Source organism: Rattus norvegicus, chromosome 1, assembly GCF_036323735.1.
Source record: "Rattus norvegicus strain BN/NHsdMcwi chromosome 1, GRCr8, whole genome shotgun sequence".
Taxonomy (NCBI): Eukaryota; Metazoa; Chordata; class Mammalia; order Rodentia; family Muridae; genus Rattus; species Rattus norvegicus.
In genome coordinates, this window is record NC_086019.1 from 26013042 (window position 1) to 26036258 (window position 23217).

The 23217-nt window shown below is 35.4% G+C and overlaps 1 protein-coding gene across 17 annotated transcripts in view; it reads right to left on the reverse strand.

Annotated features, from left to right (window-relative positions):
* Trdn (triadin) overlaps nucleotides 1–23217 on the reverse strand; it is a 455305-nt gene that overhangs the window by 238277 nt on the left and 193811 nt on the right. For all 17 annotated transcript variants that reach the window (XM_063272320.1, XM_063272316.1, XM_063272306.1 and 14 more), the window contains 1 exon segment: nucleotides 19085–19156. In XM_063272320.1, the coding sequence (XP_063128390.1) occupies nucleotides 19085–19156 (72 nt within the window).

Sequence of the window (23217 nt, forward strand, 5' to 3'; positions counted from 1 at the left end):
TTAAGTGCACCACTATTTCATTCCTTACTCCAAATAAAATTCACATGATCTTTCACATATTAACCAGTTTTATTGGAAATAGATTACTTCAAAAACCTTTAGAATTGTAAATAGCCATTATATACTGTCTATATTTCACAAATGTTTAAAGTAAGAGAAAGGTTCATGTTATGTGCTTAAGATGTACATGTATATAGTGTTAGATGGTGAAATGGATTAGAAATAATAAAAAACATAATATCCTAGTTTGCTTTGATATTAATGTGATAAAACCACGCCTAAAAACATCTTGGGAGGGGAGAGGTTTTATTTATCTTCAAGTTATAATCCAGCATTGAGGGAGTATAAAGGCAGACTCTTAAGTATGGACCACTGGGAAACTTCTTCTTAGTTTGCTTCCAAGTTTATGCTCATCTATTATAGTTTTAAAATCCAGGCCAACCTGTCTAGGGATTGTACCACCAACATTGTGTTGGGTTCTTTTATATCAATCAGTAACTTAAAAAAAGTTCTACAGACATGTCTATTTCACTGGGCAATTCTTAAACTGAAATAACCTCTGCCAAGGTGCATCAATTTGACAGCAGAACTGGAGTATAAGATTTGTTTTAGAAGAATAGAGAATCAGATGCTGGAAGATGGTATTTTTCATCTTTATTAAGTTAAAACATGGGTAAGTCATTCTCAATGGGTAATATTATGTTGTGGTAAATATTTTAAAAAAATGGCATAACCTTTTATCCCTCGCTAGCACTGGCACTCATGGGACCATATGGCACTGCATGGTATCTTTCTCTCAGCAGCTGCATGCTGCCCCCAAGTACTCTCAGACCCACAGGCCATAAACTGTGCCAGCATAGCACCTTGCCACACTGGTCCCTAGCGTTAGTTCTGGCACTCAAGGGCCATATGGAACTAACCATTATTTATCTCTAATTAGTGTCTCTCCCAGTGGCTCTCTGCTAACTGCAAACTCTCTGGTTCCAGCTACCCTATAAAATTAAGACTCAACAAACTGTAACCCAACAGTCAGATTTATATGTTAAATTCACAATCCACAGCTATAAACTGCCCACGTAGATAAGATAAATTGACCTTAGAAATCCATCCCTTAAGATGTATACATAAGTACCTAGGGCCATGTTAGACCACCAGGATCTGAATCATCTTTCTCCATCTCCATCTTGATTCTCTTCCTTCCCCTTCTCTCCCACATTACAAAAGCTTTGTCCCTACCTTATTTTTTATTAGTGTCCAATCATAACCTTGATCTAACTTGTGCCAGCCCTTCCCTGCATATAGACATCAACCTATGATATTAAGAAAGCTATAGAAAAAACAGGGAATGTTTTGGTAACTTTACAAAAAGAACTATGCCTGCCAAGAGTCTGAAACAGGAACATGCTAGATATGTAGAAAACAGAAATAGTGAACACAGGGAGAGTGTAAGACTCAGGGAAAGGGCTCTACTGTAGCACATCTTGTGAAATAGTGTGGCTTAGTCTAAGAATTTTTCCTCTCACAGGAACATAGGCGACTACATTAAACCAATAATTTCCATGCTGCTAGGTGATGACATGGGGGGCACTTTGCTGATTGTTAGTGTCAAATGCTCCACTGGGTTATGTAATGAGATGATAAGAAAAAAATTAAGGAAAAAGATCAGTAAAAATGTTGTTGTTGATGTTGTTGTTGTTCTTCTTCACCAATAAATTTTCCTCTGAATTTTATCTGGGGCTTTTCAATGAAGGAAACATTATGCAACATAATGAGAGCCATTACTTTGCAATGTAATTGTTACTATGACAACAAGGACATTTGCATTGAGGGCTTCACTTGAGCTATCTGCCATAACTAAACCGGTCCTTTAGAACCCTAATCCATTTGCTCTGCCTTCAATTTTCTTTAGTGATGGCTGAATTATCCAGGCAAAGCAGTTCTCATTATTAGCTATTAACGAATAACTACCAAGCTGTAATTTTTTAACAGTTTCCAGTGCCTACTCAGAGATTTTTAACTACACAATTGGTCATTGAAATCAACAAAGATTTATTAAGTCTTATGCTAAAGCAGCTGCGAGGATCAGGAATGTTTTGAAAGCCTTGAGTCCTGATGTGAGTATCAAATAGAGAAGAGAAAGTTCTCTGTGACATTAAGGTCTTTGAGAGAAAGGTTAGAGGTTTAGCCCAAGAAGGCCGAGTAAAGAAGACCAGCCAGTTCTGAAGGAAAACCTTAGCCTGAGGCTAGGTGCTATGTGGAGCCTTGACGTGGCCTGTATATTTCAAGCCTTATAGGTCACACCTCTGCAGAATGGAAGGTGGACAGTGATATATTGTATGTTCAAGCTACAAGCAGGGAACTCCTATTCTCATGGAGTGCATACCCTAAAGAACACTGGTGTATAGCATCTTGAATCTAATTTTGTTCATGGTACCATGATATATTTCTTCTTGAGCCTACAAAATATTGAAATAAGTGGGTCTCAATCAATTTCTTGTTTTATAATTGAAGAAAACAAATTGTAATTTTGATTAGAATCAAAGTAACCCCAAAATGTCATGAAACTCCACTAAGGAGAAATGTACATGATCTTGTATACATTACCATATACTTAATTCATTAGTAAATATATGTAGTCCTACAGCTGGAGAGAAAATGGACTCAAGAAAGGTTTCATGGGATTCAAAATTTATGTAAATGTAAGAGTATGAATCTAAGGATCAGCATCAACTGTATTTTCTGGCCTGTAATAGGGAAAGTGAAATTTTTCACTGCCCTTGAACACTTGCTGACCCAAAGGGTTGAGAAAAAAAATGTTATCTTACACTTCCTTTATTAAGCTAACTAGTATTTTTGTTCAACCTCAATGAAAATTCTTTGACATAGTAATGACTTTGTTTTCTATAAATGAATTTTTAATACAAAATAATTCAAGGGGAAGAATAATTTCACATAGTTTAGTTCACAAAGTGACCTTATCAATTAAGTTCAATGTGTAAAATAAACAGATAATCCCTAAACATTTTTAAATTACAGAGAGGTTTTTAGATAACCGATTGTAATAATATTGGATGTGTTATAATTACAAGGATGAACGTTGCCACGTTTGTTTGTTTGCTTGTTTGTAGACAAATATGCATCAGTAAGAGAAACTGCGTGGAGGGCAGGGAAAGTCACACCCTAAGTTTTACATACCCACTACGGGTATTAAATATCAGAAGGAAAATGCTCAATTAAAATTTAATTTGTTCCAAAACAAGTCGCTGCCAGTGCACATGCATTTGTCTTATCCAGAAACACTATGAAGTATGTTAGTTCCTTTTTATTTGCTTCATAATGCTGTTATTCTCTGCTTCTCTATTTAAAGTTTCAGTTTTATACAGAATCATTACTTCCACAAGATGTGTTGTAAACATTGATGCTCTTTTGTTTTGTTTTGTTTTTTCTTTTGTGGAACAAGGAAAAATAAACACAAGATAGTTTCCTAACAGCATTTTATCTTTACCATCAGGACACCTAAATGAGATCACTTTTTCTACATTTCTTTATGTGTTCTTCTACATTTTCCTGTAATGGGAAGTGGACTGTCAATGTCCTTCATTGTGTTTGGAATCTCAAGAACATCCAGAGGCATTGCTTCCCATACATTGCTTCTCATTTTCCTTCAAGTTTGTGGCTTCATCCTTCATTAATTGTTATCACATGCATGTATTTATGCACTGATAGAACCTAAATAGAAGAGTTCTTTATGCTACTACCACTCAGTAATCAAAACAAACTGGAGGCTAAAGAGACCATGCCATAGACTACATATCCTTGATCGTCAACTTCTTTGATTCACTCTATATCTTATTATCATGAATATTAAATAAACATGAAAGTGTATAGGCCTCTTGATACTGATCTCATTGTCTGTGTGTGTGTTTCATTTCATGTATATATAATTGTTATTTTGCATAGTAATTCTATCATAGAAGAAGGGGTCTTAGAAGAAAACCCTATCCTTTCAATAATTATTGTAATAATATCTATTTCCACCACTCATCGGCAAATGTTTCCTTTCTGGAAGTCTTATCAATTATTATCATCCACCTTTTAAAGAAGAGTCCTGTTAGAGGACAAAGAAGAGGTATAATTGTGCTTTGGATTTAAATGTCCAAGGCTATTTGTATTGATCAACATTTATCATATATTTGTTTATCATTTGTGTTTCTTCCTTTAAGAAATGTTTGTTAAACATGAATTTTAATGGATTTCTTCTTAGCTACTACAATTTTTAAAGATGATTACCATTAATCCTTTGTTACATGCTCAGTTTTAAAGTTGTGTTTTTTTTCTATCTTGCAAGCTGTATATATGTTGATTGCTTAGTTTGTTGTGGAAAGTAAGCACCTCCATGTGAGTTTTTATTTGGCTGGTTTATTGATTGTTTGTTTGTTTTGTTTTTATTTTTTTGTCATTGTTCTTTGCTTTTCCTTTCTGAACCTTTGCACGCAATTCTTTTGTTACTTCTTTCATAAAAATCTCCTTTTTTTGAAAATACCAATAGAAGTTATTTCAGCATATCTGTACCTCCCATCTCCTTCTTTTGATCTATTTTCACATCTTTCAAATGTATTTTTTTTCTGAGAGTTAGCTATTACCTATTAAAATGTGAATTAAAGGGTCCTTCTGGTTTCCACCTGGGCCTGGAGCTGACCGGCTCACACAGCTCTTTGTACCAAGATCCTGAGAGGGGGAGAGAGCTGGACTCTCAGAAGTGTGGACAATCCTCAGAGCTCAAAGAGGGAGACACCACTTCTGCTCTCATTCCTGGCCCAAGAGGAACCTTCCTAGAGTCCTCTGAACACAAGAACCTAGGAAGAGTCAGGGATAGGATCCTTCTGGTCTCCGTCTATGCTCAGAGCTAAAAGCCAGTCTCCAGAAGTGCTGACACGCCTGAGAGCAGAGGTAAGACCACCACTTCTGCTCTTAGGAACCCGCCATGAGCCCTCAGGGCACGGGGACCCAGGAGCAGTGTAGGACGGGATATTTCTGGTTTCTGCCTGCGCTGGGAGCTGATCTGGTCCCACAGCTCTTTGTACCCAGGTCCGCTGGTAACAGATCAGAACTCTGAGAAGTGCAGACAATCCTGAGAGCAGAGAAGAGACCACCACTTTTGCTCACATTTCTTGCCCAAAAGCTCTCCGGACCAGATCCCGCTAGGAGAATGTCAGTCTCCAAGGGTGCTGACATACAAGCTTACAGAGGGGTCAAGCCACTGTCAGAGAAAGAAAGACCAGCTAACACCAGAGAAAACCAGATGATGAGGGGCAAGTGCAGTTACTTAAGCAACAGAAACCAAGACTAAATGGCATCATCAAAACCAAGTTCTCTCACCACAACAAATACTGGATATCCTAACACACTAGAAAAGGAGGGTTTGGATTTAAAATCACATCTCATGGTAATGATAGAAAACTTTAAGAAGCACGTAAATAACTCCCTTAAAGAAATACAGGAGAACACAGGTAAACAAGTAGAAGCCCTTAAAGAGGAAACAGAAAAATCCCTTAACGATTTACAAGAAAACCCAAACAAATAGGGGAAGGAATTGAACAAAACCATCTAGTATCTAAAAATGTAAAGAGAAACAATAAAGAAATCACAAAGGGAAACAACCATGGAGATAGAAAACCTGGGAAAGAGATCAGGAGTTATGGATGCAAGCATCACCAAGAGAATACAAGAGATAGAAGAGTGAATCTCAGTGGCAGAAGATACCATAGAAAACATTGACACAATAGTCAAAAAATTATAAAATGCAAAAATCTCATAAACCAAAATATCCAGGAAATTCAGGACACAATGAGAAGACCAAACCTAAGGATTATATATATATATATATATATATATATATATATATATATATATACACATATATCTATATATATGAAAGCACAGATTTCCAAATAAAAGGCCAATAAATATCTTCAACAAAATTATAGAAGAAAACTTCACTAACCTAAATTATGAGAGGAAATATGGAGAGAAATTTTGGAGCAGAGACTGAAGGAAAGGCAATCCAGAGACTGCCCCACCTGGGGATGCAGTACATATATAGCCACCAAACCCAGACAATATTGCTGATGCCAAGAAGTGCTTGCTGACAGGAACCTGATATAGCTGTCTCCTGAGAGGTTCTGCCAGATCATGACAAAAGCAGAGACTAATACTCACAGCCAACCAGAATAGATTGAATTACAAAAAACAAAAACAAAAACAAAAAAACCCAAAAAACAAAAAAAAAAAAAAAACCAAGAAAGCCCACATACACATGGAAGCTGAACAATGTTCTATTCAATGATAACTTGGTCAATAAATAAATAAATAAATAAATAAATAAGGGAAACGACACCCTTCATAATAGTCCCAAATAATATAAAATACCTCAGTGCAACTTTACCCAAGCAAGTGAAAGATCTCAATTGAACGATCTGTATGATAAGAACTTCAAGTTTCTGAAGAAAGAAATTGAAGATCTCAGAAGATGGAAAGTCTCCCATGCTCATGAATTGGCAGGATTAATATAATAAAAATGGCGATTTTACCAAAAGCAATCTACAGATTCAATGCAATCCCCATTAAAATTCCAATTCAATTCTTCATAGAGTTAGAAAGAACAATTTACAAATTCATTTGGAATAATAAAAAACCTAGGATAGCTAAAACTATCTTCTACAATAAAAGAATATTCTGGGAGACTTACCATCTTTGACTTCAAGCAGTATTACAGAGCAAAGGTGATAAAAACAAAACAAAACAAAAACCAAAAACTGTATGGTATTGGTACAGAGACAGGCAAATAGACCAGTGGAATAGAATTGAAGACCCAGAAATGAACCCACACACCTATGGTCACTTGATTTTTGACAAAGGAGCCAAAACCATCCAATGGAAAAAAGAGCATTTTCAGCAAATGGTGCTGGTTCAACTGGAAGTCAGCATGTTGAAGAATGAAGATCAATCCATTCTTATCACCCTGTACAAAGCTTAAGTCCAAGTGGATCAAGGACCTCCACATCAAACCAGATACACTCAAGCAAATAGAAGAAAAAGTGGGGAAGAATCTTGAAGACATAGGCACTGGAGAAAATTTCCCAAACAAAACACCAATGGCTTATGCTCTAAGATCAAGAATTGGAAAAAGGGATCTCGTAAAAATACAAAGCTTCTGTAAGGCAAAAGACATTGTTGCAACCAACAGGTTGGGAAAAGATTTTTACCAATCCTACAACTGATAGAAGGCTTATATCTAAAATATACAAAGAACTCACGAAGTTAGACTGCAGGGGACAAATATCCCTATTAAAAATGGGGTTCAGAGCTAAACAAAGCATTCTCAGCTGAGAAATATCAAATGGCTGAGAGGCAACTAAAGAAATGTTCGACATCATTAGTCATCAGAGATATGCAAATCAAAACAACCCTGAGATTCCACCTCACACAAGTCAGAATGGCTAAGATCAAAAACTCAGGTGACAGAAGATGCTGGTGAGGATGTAGAGAAAGAGGAACACTCCTCCATTGTTGGTGGGATTGCAGACTGGTACAACCTCTCTGGAAATCAGTCTAGAGGTTCCTCAGAAAATTGAACATTGAATTTCCTGAGGACCCAGCTATACCTTTCCTGAGCATATACCCAAAAGATGCTCCAACATACAACAAAGACACGTGCTCCCCTGTGTTTTTAGCAGCCTTCTTTATAATAGCTAGAAGCTGGAAAGAACCCCGATGCCCTTCAACAGAGGAATGGATACAGAAAATGTGGTACATCTCCACAATGCGGTACTATTCAGCTATCAAAAACAATGACATATGAAATTCATAGGCAACTGGATGGAACTAGAAAATATCCTGGGTGGAAAGGGAGGGTAACACCCATATAGAAGGGGAGGGGAAGGAGTTAGGGATTTATGGACAGGAAACCGGGAAAGGGAATAACATTTGAAATGTAAATAAGAAATACCCAAATTTAATAAAAATGGGAGGAAAAGAATGCAAGGGACATACCTGAAAACAAAAAAAATAAAATAAAATAAAATAAAATGTGAATTAAGTTTTTATGTGCTTACCAGGTATATTTTTAGAACACAACATAATGAGAATTGGCCAGGAGAATCTAGACAACTGCTTGGAATTTAGACTGGAAAAGAGAAATCTGTTCATTGATATTACCATTCCCGGCTTTGTTTTCAATCATCTGAAATGAAAGTCAATGATTACAGACTTCACTTAAGATCGTTGTACCAGTGATGTTTTCTTAGTTTTAGAGGGTAGATAATGGTTGTATGCCAGTAATATGAGAAAAAGTTTGCTGAAGTCTCTATAAACAGTTCTGTGTAAATGTAAAATCGTGGCAAAGCTTAAAATGATCTGCAATATTGGAAGGATTATATGCCAGATGATAAGACTCATTTTCATTTGATAGTACTTAATAGTCCACAATTTGTTTCAGAGTGAAACAGCGAGACAATGTTGCAATACACAATAAAAGTTTCAAGATAGAACAGCCCTTCGATATAATTTAGTTTCAAATCATCAATATCCCTATGGTAGTCACCAAGAAGTTAATATACTGAACCAGTTTTGGCTTTACGCCCAAGGCTATGTGTTTATTAGGCAAATGGCCTTTTGAGTACTATCCATATCATCAGATTTCTGCATTCTGATGATGCTCAAAATGGCTAATCTGATGTATTATCTTAGTAAAGCTAAAAACCAATCTATTGATTTCTATGATGGTAATGTTGAATTAGTAAACTGGGCAAAGTGATTGATCTTCATGACGTGGATGCAATGTGTCTCTTCCTGTTGACTGAGAGTCTTAAGAAAAAATGTCTGAAGTCTCTTGAGGTAGGAATCTACACAGTCCTGTAGACTCAGAGCTTCAACATCAAGTTTCTATGTGAACCTAATATGCATAGAAGTACTGTACACGGGGAGTTTGCAAGCACTCGCAATTTCAAGAAGTAATGCTTTAAAATTAATCAGCGATAAATATATACATAGGTTAATGATGATGATGATGATAGATAGATAGATAGATAGATAGATAGATAGTACAAAAAACATATAGATAGACCGATAGACAGACAGATGTTAGCTTTAATGCTAGACAGATACATTTCCAGTAGGATTCTTTGTTCTGCTTCTCTAGTGAATCTGGACAAAACCAGCAATTTTCTTCATGTTTCTTTCCTAAGATGTACTGTGTTTACTCATAAGACTTATACGCGTGATAGACCTACTTTGTAGGTACATGTGAAATTAAACTTTATTTGATTATTTGGATATAATTTGTCCCACACGTTTGTCTGGATAAATACATAGGGAGTTTCTGGACTGATTACCTTCTTTTATTTTTTATTACAAAGCATCTGTGAAGTGGCAGAACAGCAAAACTATGTGTTTTCCAATAATATTTTGTCATGATAACTTTGATCTGTCAATTCTGCCATAGCAGTCTTCCAAGAAATGTGCTGAGTTAACTCCAATATCTGTACCATCTCTCTTTTGGTACACTCCTATAATGTACTATTTTCCAATGGAGGTGTTTAGAAAACCAAGCTCAACTTCATGCCCACCATATATAGAAAAGACTTCATGTACTCTCCAGTTTCAGACTCCACAGTGATTTTTATATTTATGACGACAACCAATACCCCAATTCACTTGATTCAGGTAGTTCAAAAATCTTGCCAAGAGAGCAAGAGATCCTAGAAGCGGCTGGTGGTGCACACCCTTAATAAGGGGTCTCTAGAAATGGAGGTAAGAGGATCTCTGTGAGTGTAGGGCAGGCTGGTCTACATAGTGAGTTGCAGTACAACCAGAATGATGGAAAGATAACTTGTCTCAACAACACAGAGAAGGTGATGTAGAAAGACCTTGTCTCAAAAAAATGAAAGGGAGACAAGGACAAAGACAGAGAGACAGAGAGACACACTGAGAGAAACAGAGAGACAGAAAGAGTTCATATAAAAGAGAGGGAGAGAAATAACTGGGCATTTTATTCCTTTCCTTGTTCTCTTGTTTACGGAGTTTAATACAGTCACCATTTGCCACGTTAATTGTCATCTTCTCTTACTGGAAGTCATAACATGCAGATGGTCAAATTTTCATCGATTTCCTACTCCCACATTTTTCTGGTATTGTAAAAACTTATATCCCACTGCTTCTCTGGGCTAAAGGTTGAGTTTAGCCTTGAGTTTCCAGTTTGAGCAATGTCTGCAGTACTCCACTATAACCTGCTCAGACATTCATAAATATTTCATTCTTTAGGCACACGAATTCATATTGGAGTGATCTAAGCACCATTTTATACCCAGCAAGATGAAAATTGTACTATCCCTCAAAACCTGTCCTTATTCCTATTCATTTACCCATGTCAGATAAGAGCTTTTGCAATTATATGGAGGCCTAACACTTAATTGCCATTCAGAGATAATGACAAAAGCACTGTGCCTTGTTAACAGACACCTGGCCTCCAATTATGATTATGCCATTTTTAGATCTGGGCAAACTGTAGGCAATTTCCTTGATTTCTCTGATCTCTGCAAAATTATTGTATCATATTCAGTTCTTGGAGTTGTTTTGACTATAAATGTAACCCTTAAGAATTAAAGCACAATTTTTCTCTGGAGCAGTAGTCTCCTAAGTGTGTCTTATATTCTAAATCCTCAAAACCAGCATCAACTCATCTTTTCTATTGTTTACACAATGATTCAACATGAAAATTGAATGAGTTCTCCTTTTCAATTGATTTAAAAAGCTTAAGAAAGGAGAAGATATAAAACCTTAGTTTTTGGACAAAGTATATTAAAGATCTGGCCCCATTCTGTATTAAAATGATTTAGTTTCAATACATGAATGTTGTAATGCAAATTATTTGTTGTCTTTTATATGAACTAACATAGTTATCATACAATAATTAATTACTAATAATAATTACATAAATTAATTAACTTCCATATGTAAAATTATAACTGACAATGATAGATACTAATGGTTAAGTCTTAACTATGCTAGCAAATGAGTTGTTCTCCCAATTGTACCCATACAGTGGGATGCTTTAAGCATACGTTGTTTGTTTTAGGCACATTTCTAAATGAAGTAAATGGTAAACTAGTTTGGTGTACGCATTTCATCGTTATGTATAACTCAATACCAATTTCATTCAAAACCATTACCAGGAGACAGAGTTTATTTTGTCACAGTACAAAGAAAAGCATGCTGTTCTAAAGTTGAATAAAACCTATTGTATCTTAGAATTAATGGAATAAATCAGAGACCAAATTTCTCTTTTACTACTTTATGGCTTATATTTCACAGAGTACATCTTATAGAACAGTCAAGTTGATCAAGTTCTTTAGTTTAATGGAATTGGGAATAAGGTATTAGTAGCTCCTGTAGAACACCTCTATAGAAACACAGATGTACTTTCACGTTTACAGTGGCAGACATCTCCAGGGAAAGCCAGGTAAATTTCAATCTGTTATTAAGACATCTTATTACTGATCTATAATCCTGAAATAAAAAGAGAGATGGGGGTGGGTAGTAATGCCAAAACAGACTCCAAGTACCACTTAAGTCCAGCTTCTACAGTTTGTAAGTGAAGATATGAGAGTCATAATATATTAATTGTTCTGTCAAGATCTTGCAAGTGATTAACACCAGAGCTGAGATAGTGTTGTGCAACTTTGGTCTTCTCTTTATTCTTTTGTAGTCTACACAAGTCACAGAGGTTATAATAATTTTTACAATGATAATATCAAAATTAATACTAATTGAATATCAAGACACAATCTAAATGTTTTATACTTATTATTCTTGCTGTAGTTACTATCAACTTGTATACTTATAATAAGATACGTAAAAGTAAATCAAGTATAATTTAACTTCTTCCTTCAACACTTATTCCACAATATAGATGTGCTGGTAATTAAACACGAAGTGCTCATTATTTGTATAAGAATCTTTTGATTCTTCAGTGATCAATGATAAACAAACAAACAAACAAAACCTAGATGTTTCACAGAACTGTGTTAAGTTAAACCAAAGAAGGAAATAACCCCAATATAATTTAATAAAAAATGAATGTGATCATATCTTGTAATTTTGCTCATGCAAGGATTTTAGGAAACAGTTTTTCTATCATTGTTAATAGCTGAAGAATTGCAGAACAACTTTGCCTGAAGTTATCTTATTTAATTACTGTGGATTCTATTAAAATGGAGAAAGCAACTACTTCCAGAGAAATAGTTTTCCTGGGAGAAGACCTTAATGGGAATGCCCACTAACATTTGAGAGTAATAAGTTTCTCAAGGTAGGATGTAACAGCACCTAGGATATAATATTACAAAATTTATTCTGAGGAAAAGAGTTTTTCTTGATTGCCTTATATATTTTAAGTAACTACAGTGATCCTTTGAATCTATTGGCTTCTCTGCTCCTGTGAGAACAACAGTTAATTTATTTCAATAGATTATGAAAAATCAGTATTATATTTTAGGTCCATTTTAAAATTAGCTCTAGTTGAGCAATGTCAAGAATTAAATATAAAACTAGTCACCAAAATAATTTAATTGATTAGTAGGTAAGTTTTTTTAAAGCCTTTGTAACAAATATTTTCAGGTCCAATATATTATAAAGAATCAAAGAAAGCACATAATTTAATGTACAAGTAGTTCTCTTTGCATTCAAAGATTCAAAAATAAAAAAAAAAAACAGTAGTATGATAAACAAGGCATAAGCCATAGAGAACAATGTAATCCAAGAAATTCAAGATACAACCTCAAGACACAAAAGTAGTGGCCTTAAGACATGAAGTAAAGTACCTCTCAGGATAACAAGCACCTGCTACAAGAAACGCATTGTAAAGTGCTATGAAAGCACAAAGATGTATTATTACAAAGAGCTTTACAGGTGTGTAGAGTTTCTCCCACAAGTTTGGCAAGCTTTTAGGTTCTTTGTTATAAAGTTCTAAGTTGTTTCTAAACTCCTTGAGCAAATGTGATAATCTAGTCTCTCTATAAAAATCACTACTTTAAAAAGATTAAAATTGTAACAAGTTTACACTTCCACCACTGACCCATATTCTACAAATCAAACTGTATACTTCAACATTCTACGCCAGCTATTCTTTTTCTCATAAAGCCATTTTCTTGCAAGTTATTCTTCAGGAAATTCCAGATGAGGACTGGCCTAATCAGCTTCAGTAAAAACAGCCTGATTAATAAATACTAAATATGTCCTAGTTCCTAATCAATTATGTGAATGAAGTCATAGGCAGCACATTGTACAAGCCTGGAAAAACTCCTGAGCTTAGCCTAGCTGGATATTGTGTGCTTTTGGGGAGTTTCTCAGTGTTAAAGGACTGTGAAAGGACCCTGCTTTCTGCACAGTGCAGTTCCTGTTTGCAAAAAGCCCACAATCTTGAAACACCATTAATTTGTTCACTTAAACATAACATTGAATTTTGGGTTGAATTGTAAAATTAATCATTCTTCAATTATAACAACAGAACTTCAGGATGCCATTTTTTTAAATGTCACGAAGTTTTCCAGGTGACAGAATGTAAGGCAAGAAATTTGATCCCTCTCATTTTATGAACTTCTTCCAGGAAATTAATTGAAACCAACTATGTGAATAATCTTAGCATAAAAGAATACCATCATTTAGGAAATTTAAACAATCTGATTTATTTCTAACTCTTTAGAATCCATTGAATTTAAGATGACACTAAGATATATAAGGTGTGTCTTGTCCTGTTATCATTGGGCGTGGAGATGTCACTTGGCAGTTTATGCAAATTGTCCCAAATCTCTTGAACTACAAAGTTCACATGTGACAAAAGAATATACACTTTATTTTTCTCCCTTTTTTGGTGGGAGGAATTACATTTCTGAGTTCTAGAAGATTTGTTCTAAGTCCCCTTTTTTCCTTTTATTTAAAGATAAAATATGATTGCTGAGATTATTCAGTTTGGTTGTCATTTAACTTCAATACAAACTCTTTTCAAATTACACCAATGGAAATCATGTACAGATATATGATAAAAGTGCAGAATTCATTTTTCTCTGAAAATATATTTTCTAGAAATAAAAAGACAAAGCAATTGGCTTCTTAACCATTTAAGCAACTCTAATTTCACGAGGTAGACAATCAAGTTGTTTTCACTTAGCATGAAGTTACCCAGAGTTATAGATTGAATATGCCATCATGCATGTAAGTTTTTATACTAAATTACTGGATCTCAATGTTTTAAAAGATAAAGACTTTTAGGAAATGATTGAGGGTACATCAGTTCAAATGCACACAATTCATATGTCTGCCACAACTGTAAGAGGATATTCAAGCTTTCCTCTTCTCTATATTGTGGACCAAGTAGTGAGAAAGATGCTTTCAAGTCTGTTTTTCTCTGAGCTTATCTGGGCTGATCTCCTAACCTTAGAATTTCAACCTCCAATATTATAATAAAATAAGTTCCTACTGTTGAAGTTACCCAGGCTTCTGTGCTTTGGGAAAACTACTTCTAGTATATCAGATAAGAATGTAGATCGGGAATCGTTATATATCAATATGGAATAATCTTTACACATTTTCACTCACAAAGCAATGTCTGGAGAAAAGTTGATGAGTGAGTGAGTTAAGGCATGGTAGTGGATACCACAATATTTACTCCAGACCGAATAGTCAGACTGAAAAAAAAAGGTAAATAAAAGATCTATGTGGGCTGAGGTCCGTAGAAAATGAGAGTTCTAACGCTTTAGATCTGTAACATTCTTGAAACACTTGGGGATATCCCAGGAATCTGAGCAAGGTACTCATGAATTTTTCACTAAGCCATGGATTGTAAAGCTCAAACAAAAACAATTGTGTTTCCTGGTTTCTGATCAATGAATTGGTGACTTACAGTTTGTTTAGGGATTTTACTTAAAATTTGAAACTTATAATTTATCCAATTTGTCTAGATAACCAAACCAAAATATTTATATAGTACATAAGAGGGTACTATAATTTGTAAGAAATGTGTGACCTCCTCCCTGTTTTCCATCGTCATTTATCTGGCTCTCTAGTAAGATAGTTGGATACTTAGCTTGAACTATTTGGTATTTGTTCAGAACATAGCCTATCTGCATAAATTATATTTTACTCACTCCGAATAAGATCATTTGCCAAGGTTTTCATGTAACTCACTTAATTAAATTAAAAGCATCCTTATAAACACATGGCACATGAATTTGACACTCAAACATGTTTCTGGAATAACAACATCAGCAACACTTCACAGTTTGATAACAAAACTTGTGTCTCAATCTCGACTTACTGAATCATGAGTCACATATGTTTTCACAGGAGTTTAAGACTATGTGTCTGAGCCTTCAATTCTGAGAATTATTGTTAAGCGATTCTTGACTACCACACAAACATTTTTTTTCTGTATGAGAAAACCGAACGAAACTTGATATAAAAACTAAAGCATAAAACCCATTTCCCCATATTTTAAAACATATTAAAAAATAAAAGGTGGAAACCTCACTGTTAGGAGTCGATACTATAACAAAAACCACCTTGGCATAGATCTACAAACAGAAGGCACCAATGCTAATCCTGTTACCTGCTATTTACTTATTAGCTGAAATAAATTTTAACTCTTCACTGGTTCATTCATATTAAGAACAAAGTCTACCTTTCTCAGAGTTCAGAATACTAACCACAGAATACATGTAGAGTAAACATGTTCTAAATAAGTATGAATTGATGAGCGTAAAGAACAAACACAGCATGGTCAGGATGGAGCCTCAAGTACATAACATGCATTGTTGTCTGAGTACAATTGAAAGAAAACAATGCCTATTCATTAACTAAAATATTTCTATTGAATGAATAAAATATAAATTTATAACCAAAATTTACTATTGGGTTCTTTTTTAGTTGGAAAATGCACCCTGTTCTAAAATATTCAGATCCAATGTAAATTATAAAAATAAAGATAAAACAATTTGTAGAGGGCTAAGATTTTTCTAATATTTGACATAAAACAGTTGATTATGATGTATACTTTATACGTATAATAAAACAATGACTCTCAAGATTTTAGGGCTAAAGAAAAAACTGGGATGTTTGTTGAAAAGGATGACTTTTCTTAGCCAATCAAAGTAGTGCATGTCTATAACCTCAGATGTGAAGAAAGGAGGTTATGTACAAATTTGAAGCCAGATTTGACTGCAAAGTGAAACTGAGTCTCAAGCAGTCTATTTCTATAGTAATAGAAATAGTAGGCATTTTCCCTCCTTCATTGCTAAAATTTTACTCAATCTTACCCATGATATATATATATATATATATATATATATATATGTGTGTGTGTGTGTGTGTGTGTGTGTGTGTGTGTGTGTGTGTGTGTTAGTGTAAAAAGCATTGACAATGAAAGTCAATGCTAGAAAATACTGGGCAATTTACCCTTTAAATGCCTTTGTATTAATTGGCTCCAAACTTGTTTTCTTTCCTTTCTTCCTATTCTCCAATCTAATCTTCTCAGTTCTGTATAGGATGCTATTTTCTTTCTTTTGTCTGTGACTTTGAAGATGAACTCTTTCTCTCTCTGCTTTCCTGCCCTTCATCATCTATGGACCATACATATTTGAGTATGGCGAGTCTTTAGCTCTAACATGACTATCTCAGGTTCTTGCTATTCAAGGACAGTCTATGCTCTCCTTTTTCTAAGAATTCACTACTTCATGATGACGTAGTTTCTTGCATCATATTGGAATGATCAGCACATGTCCTACAACCTTGAAGTCAAGTCCACTCTGCAAGAAACTATACTTTGTAGAGTTTTCCTTGGTCAGTCTTTGGTGGCTATCATTTATGAAGAGTAGACTGGTGGGGCAGACAGTCTAGTAAGCTAGAGTCTCTTCTAATCTACAATCCAAAACCTGTGCTCTTGCTATATATTTCCCCCCTGTACACACAGCCCATCTCATTGATGACATGCTATCAGTATGAGCCATGACTGCACAGAAAACAAAAGCACTGGAACCACTACTAGTGTGGGCAGAATGTGAAAGTAGGATGGGATGTATGTGCACAAGCAAAGATTCTTTCTGTATAGAGGGAATGAATGGTAGAAAGGAACTGACAGGGAAGATTTCCATTGGTATTCTTATAAAACATTAGCCATGTATTAACTTTAATAACTCGTGCTTTTATATCTCTTAACTGACTTAGATTGGAGTAACGGTGTTTTATAACTAAGCACTGGATTTCCAATAATTTTTAATATATCTTGACAATTCCATTGTTGGAATTTACCCTATGTATTTATTACTTTAAAATCACTGAAAATAACAAACGGATAAGATTGAAGAAGTGACTAAATTTCCAGCAACACTACAGTGAGTTTTTGTCCACTTATCTGCCTTTTAAAAAAAGTGTGTTTGCAATCATGGGGGGGGCAAGGAGAGGGAGGGACATTGGTGGGAGAAGGGAGGGGAAGAGTAAATGGGAAGCATGATCAGATAGTGTAGGGAACAAGAGTGAAGCCTGACGGCCAGCAAAAAGAATGGAAACAGGCAACCTCGTGAGGTAGGAGTTGGGGGGCTCTCTAGAATGTATTAGAGACCTGGGAGGTAATAGTCTCTCAGGACTCAAAGGGAAGATACCTTAGATGAAATGCTCAACAGTGGGGAGAGGGGACTTGTAGAGTTCACTTCCAGTAGGAAGACGGGGCATCAAGTGGAGGGAAGCGGTTATCACCCCACAATCAAAAACTATGACTCAGAATTGTTCTTGTCTAAAAGAACTGCAGGGGCAAAAATGGAGAAGAGACTGAGGAAAAGGTGACCAGCCCAAATTGGGATGCATCTCAAAGGAAGGCTCCAAGGCCTGGCACTATTACTGTTGCCATGGTGTGCTCACAGGCAGGAAGCTAGCATGGCTATCCTCTGAGAGGCCCAACAAGCAGTGACTGAGACAGAAGCAGATACTTATACTCAAACAGAGGACTGAAGTCAGAGACGCTTGTGGTTGAATTAGGGAAAGGCTGGAAAAGTTGTGAATCCCATAGGAAAACCAGCAGTCTCAACTAACCCAGGCCACTGAAATCTCTCAGACACTGAGCCACCAACCAGGCAGCATACAACAGTTTGTACAAGGCCCCGGACACTTACATAGCAGAAGGACTCCCTGGTCTGGCCTCAGTGAACGAAGATGCACCTAACCCTCTAGAGACTTGAGGCTCCAGGGAGGCCTGGGGTGTTGGGGTGGGCTGGGAACATCCTCTCAGAGATGGGAAAAGAGCAGTGGGATGAGGAGCTGTGGGAAGGTAGACTGGAAAGAGGATAACAACTAGACTATTAAAAAAGGTTAAATATAACTTTAAAAAATAAGATGTAATCTCTCAGCTCTGGCTATCTGCTGGCAAGGCTCCTCAGCCATTATGGACCTGCCCTCTCATATTGTAGCCAACTTAAACCTTTTTCTGTGGAAAAAAAGTCTTACTTTGAAGAATTATTATTGGTAGTAACTACCGATTGGAATGGTGCTTATAAACTAAGTATGAATGTATTCCTTCCACACATTTAGTTTGCCTATTTAAATAGTATCTAGAAGGCAGAGCTCATGAGAAGTCAATGTAAATAATTCCCAAGTTTGGGCAATTTGTAACGTATGGAGCTCAAAATCATAGCTGTCACCTGAGTCTTCAAATGCCCCATATTCTAAGTGATGTTAAAAATGCAGAATGGCAAGGCATATTTTTTCCCATTTAATTATTTTTGATGATAGTTTCCTAGCAGTTCACTCGTCTTCCTCCAAGAAAATGGAATTAAACCATATGACGTTCTAAGAATTTTATATTTCAGAAAGACTTCAATTGAAGTTTCAAGAAAACAAAAGTTTATGAATGCAATTGTGCAAGAAAATACTAGACATTTTGTTAATCTTATTATTTCATTTTGTTTTTCTAGATTCATTTTTTAACTCTGCAGTGGAACTATTTATGTGTGTGTGGGGGGGAAACACCACAAAACTAAGCACTTGCCTTCCAGTGATGGTGTTGACAAAGCAGGTCTGGAAGCTGTCAATGATGGTGGTGGCACAGCTGGGCTTTGTCCTGTGCATGCAAAGTGGAAGATGAAAAAAATATTAATAAAATTAACATCCATAACTAAAATAGCTAGATCTAATCCATGCATGCATAATTCATAATTCTGAGTTATAAATTAATATTCTTATGCAGTGAGAAGACTGTTCTGAGGTAACATCTTTAAGGTGATGCACTCACAGATTCTTTGTGTTATTTCTGGATATATTATCTTTCACAGATGTATATACAATGTCAGATACCTCCACTAGATCGCATTAATAGAAAATCTATGTGTGATCAAATAAAGCAATTTATTTTCAATGTGTACTTCCAATGATGGAATCTAAAATCATAGAAGCTGAATGGGACTATGATCTGCAGAAAATTAACATTTTTTTTTATTTAACATAGTCTCTCAAATGACATAGTAGGCCAATAAAAAAAAGGTTAAAATTCAAAGGGCCTTTCATATTGAACGAGTTCATTTCTTCTGCCAAAATAAATGACCTTCAGGGAAATAATAATAAGCCAAAGTTAAAATATATTCACAATCATTGAAACTTAAAAGGTATTCTCAAGACCCTGAGCTCATTGTCAAGTGAAACCACAAACCCACAAGTGTTTACAAGTCTTTTACCTCGGCGATTTCTTTAACTAACCACTACCACTGATGCCATGAACTATAAATATTAACTATCATGTGATGTCATAAGAATTACTTGCATGAAGTTTTATTATTAATTGCCAAGTCCTAAATTTTTGCTCTGTGTTTTTGCTCTAGGAATTGACAGAGGCATGGGTACTTTGAAATCTCACCAACTAGATATTATTATCAAAATGTCAGCAGACGTGCCTGCTTGCTAGGAGGTTTTAGGTTTTAGAAATGTTGAAAATTAGTTCTATATGGAAAATTATGGTCTAGCTAATGAAACAGTGTTTTATTTATCACATCCCAAGCTTACATTCTCATATCAAATGGAATCTAGCCTTCATTCGCTACAACATTTTCTTTTGTTACCTTCATACTGACTGACTTATGAGTATATTCCACTATGAAAAAAGCAACACAAACCAGAGCTCACATACCCAAAGAATATAAGACCATATTTTTATTTTTCCTCATGGGAATAAAAGCTGGTAAATAACATAAAAATGTCTTTTTCTAGAGATAGAGACTGGAAAATTTCTACTATTTCCTTTTCTTCTCTCTTTCTCTCTCTCTCTCTCTCTCTCTCTCTCACACACACACACACACACACACACACACACATACACACACACTCTCTTTGTCTCTCTTCCTCTCATCACCTATATCTCTGCCTCAAATCTATATCTATATTTATATCTATATCATCTATATCTATCTCTCTATATATCTAATTGACATCTTTTATATTTTCCATATCTGTACCTATCTATCTGCATGATGTATGTATATATTTACATGTATTTATATATAATATCTAAATGTAAATATATATAAATGTATATATGTATATATATTTATATACACATAAATGTTACTTATAAGAAATTCTTCACAACCACAAATACTGGAGTATTCTCTTCCAAATGGCAGGTTTAGAGAGAAGGCTCAGAGGTAAAAACACTTTTGTGTAAGCATAAGAACCAAGTTTGATTTCCAGAATCCACATGATTGATGCTTGATTCCAGCACTGCTATGATGAAATGGGATGATGTCCTGGCTAGATTTCCTTTTGTCATTCTGATGGAAGTGAGAGATAGTGGGAAAGAGGGATCTCAATTGAGAAAATGCCCCTATCAGATTTCCTGTGCACAAGTTTGTAGGACATTTTCTTCATTTATGATATTGGAGGTCTCAGTTCCCTGGATATGATGCTACCCCTGACCCTCTGGTCGTCCTATATTATATAGGATTGTGGTCTTTGGCAGAGAAGCTATGGGGAACAAGCCAGTAAGCAGTACTCTTCCATGGCTTCTACTTCAATTTTTACTTCATGTTCCTGTTTGTCCTGACTTCTCTCACTGATAATGTGTGATCTGGAAATGTAAGATTAAATAAACCCTTCTTCCCCAAGTTGTTTACGACCATGGTATTTTATCACAATATTAGAATACCTAAGATGGATATGGGTACAAGGAGTAGGTAGGGCATTGCTGTTGAAGACCTGGTGATTTGATTTTAGGATCATGGAACAATTTTTAAACTTCTGGCTAGAGAACCTACTGTATGTTCAGAGGTTAATGAGATATTGTGTGATCTTAGAATATATAAGAGCAGTGAAGATAGTGTAGGCTGAGTTTGTGAAAATTTATAGGAAGTTGGGGAGCCCCTAATTGGCTTTAATTAAGAAAGGACTGGCGTCACTGGCATAAAGTCTTCTGGGAAGTGTTCCTTCAGGGTCAGCAAAGAAGTTGTGGTCCAGAGGTGGCCAAGGCTGCATTTTGTACAGTATATCAAACTTGGTAATATGTAAAGGTCCCCATACAATATTAGTTTTTGAAGGCATGAAGGGTTTATGAAGAGTAGGTGAAGCTTGGCACTGTGGTAAGCTATGGGTGAAGGTTCAGCTAGAGTTGTGGTGGAAGCTAGAGGTTTGAAGGGATGGGGGGAGAAAGGTGGAGGTTTGGTACCATATAGCAGGTAGAGTACATAAAGGTCACCTCGGAAAGGATATGGTAGAAGTGCAGCACAGTAATTGGAGAAAAAACTGTGTGCTGTGGATGACAGGGCCAGAGAAGTTGAATTTTGATGGCCCCTTTGAGCACCTATGATCTGAATGGGTGCTTGATATCAAGCACTGAACATTTTACAAGGTTGAATTTTGGTTTCACTTTAGCAGCAAAAGCTTTAGCTTTAGTGATTGCTGTCTGTAATCTGGTTTCTTCCATGATGCAACTTTTTTAAAAAAGATTTTTAAGTTATTTTATGGGAGCACAGAGGTAAGAGACTTTGGAATATTAGAGAAAAAATTTGAAAGAGACATTTGGATGTTTTACAGGACAGAAGTCTTAAAAGAATAGGAACCTATTAAAGAAAGATGTGAAGGAAACAGCACTCAATGTTTAGAGGTTGGCTTGCCTCGCGTACATAGCCACAAAGGGATCTTCTCTCAGACATGATACAAAACAAGATGCAACACGTTCATGTGCACATGCGCGTGCGCGCACACACACACACACACACACACACACACACACACACACACACTCATTCAAAATAATAAAATGGTTAACTTTTTGGTTGCAATACAGCCAGTACAATAAGAAAATAGATCACAAAAAAAAATAGGAGACGTGAGTAGCTGCTTTCCTTCATTAAAAAAGGAATAGATTGTCCTAATAGGGAAATTCTTAACCTAGGATACACTTGTTAGAATGAACCAAAATTAATTAGCTAGGTGATATTAAAATTATAAATTAGAAGCTCAATAAAGACTTACAAAAAAAGCCTGTTTCTATATTCAAATAAGGTCAAAGAATTATATTGAAACTATACCCTTTATGCACACACACAAATGTATTAGATATTTAAGTATATTGGAAAATTATATGAATATTAGATGTATGATATAATTTTAAAGTGAAGGGAAAGTTGTTTAGTATAAAGACAGCATGCTAAAGTCTACAATGAATTTAAGTAGGACTTCAGATCTACCACCTACAGGCAGAGCAAACTTAACAGGCTCACAACTTTGCCAAAACTTAGTGCGGGACATTATAAGTGAGAATAGTCTTTAAGGGAATTAAGAGGATTAAATGATGAAGTACCTAATTCATACAAGATACTCAAAATATTGCTTCTTTCTCCAATAATGTATTTATAATTTAAATCCCGTCTAATTGCACAAGGGGATTTAAAGCTATCTTTTGAAGTAAGAAAACGAAAACAAAGATAAAATTGAACATTTTATTTATACTAGACATTTATTTATACTAGAATTCATTTTTTAAGAAATAATTGTAACTTTATTAGATATGTACTTTTTGGAGCTGCTAACAATTGCTACTCTCTGAAGAAAAGATGTAGGTTCTTGAAATGTACATTGTGACTCTAAAGATGCTGTTCATTTTACAAGCTTTTGCCTGAAAAATCCCAAACATGT